Below are 1,001 nucleotides of genomic sequence, written 5' to 3'. Positions count from 1 at the left end.
GGGGGGCCCCCCCCGGGCCCGGGGTCCCCCCCCCCCCGTTCTCGCTCCTGGGATTCGTGTCCCACCCTGCGCCCCCCCGTTCCGAAGTGCCAAAGTGCCTCTCTCAGCGCTGTGCCTCAGTTTCCCCGTCTGCACAAGGGATCGGTGCTGTGACCCCCCCCCCTCCTCAGGACCCTGGGAGGGGCTGAGTGTCCCCCCCCCACCAATAACCACAAGTGCCCTTACGGACTCCCCCGGATTTGGGGGTGTTGGATGAAGCAAATAAAGGACTGAACCCCAAATCGCTGCCTGTGCCTGGGGAGGGTGGGATGGAATTTGGGGTGTGTCGCAGTGAGCCCTGCTCACCCCCCGGGATATATGGGCTGGGGGAGTCTGGTACCCCCCAGTTTTGCGCGTCTGCTCTGTTCCCAGGCTTGGGGCGGGGCTGACCCCGCCGTACCCCCCAGAGCCCCCCATTTCAGAGCCCCTCCATCCTCGTCCGCCCCGCTCCCCTCACGGCCGCAGACCACGCCCCTTCCAGAGGGCACGCCCCCGCCCCGCCCCGTCTCGCCGCGCGCTGCTCTCCGGGACTTGTAGTCCGCACCTCCCTCACCCCCCAGTACTTCGTAACCCGACGCCTCCATTTCCCAACACTCCCTGCGTAGCGCCCGCACAAACCGCTGGGAGTTGTAGTCCAGACACCCAGCGCGCCCTGCCGTTGGCCCTGCCTGCTGAACTACAGATCCCGGCGAGCCGCGCGCGGCGGCGGCGGCGGAGCGGCGGAGCGGGGAAGATGGCGGCGGCGGGCGCGGGGGCCGGGCCCGGGCCCGGCGCGGGACCCTCGGCCGGCGCCGGTGCGTCCAACCCGCGCAAGTTCAGCGAGAAGATCGCACTGCAGAAGCAGCGGCAGGCGGAGGAGACCGCGGCCTTCGAGGAGGTCATGATGGAGATCTGCTCCACACGGGTGAGGACGGGCCGCCGCGCCGGATGCGCCGCGGGGCGGGGGGGGCCGGGGCGGAGGG

The 1,001-nt window shown here is 71.0% G+C and overlaps 1 protein-coding gene across 1 annotated transcript in view; it reads left to right on the top strand.

The window, feature by feature from the left end:
* Positions 1–751: 751 nt before the first annotated feature.
* Positions 752–1,001, top strand: part of CRTC2 (CREB regulated transcription coactivator 2) — an 8,084-nt gene continuing 7,834 nt past the window's right edge. Inside the window, exon 1 of the mRNA XM_041404025.1 lies at positions 752–943. Within this exon, the coding sequence (XP_041259959.1) occupies positions 773–943 (171 nt within the window). The 5' untranslated portion in view covers positions 752–772. The remainder of the gene's footprint in view (positions 944–1,001) is intronic.

Source organism: Onychostruthus taczanowskii, unplaced genomic scaffold, assembly GCF_017590055.1.
Source record: "Onychostruthus taczanowskii isolate IOZ18803 unplaced genomic scaffold, ASM1759005v1 scaffold207, whole genome shotgun sequence".
Taxonomy (NCBI): Eukaryota; Metazoa; Chordata; class Aves; order Passeriformes; family Passeridae; genus Onychostruthus; species Onychostruthus taczanowskii.
Note: the sequence above shows the minus strand (reverse complement) of the source record. Positions and strands in the feature narration are given on the sequence as shown.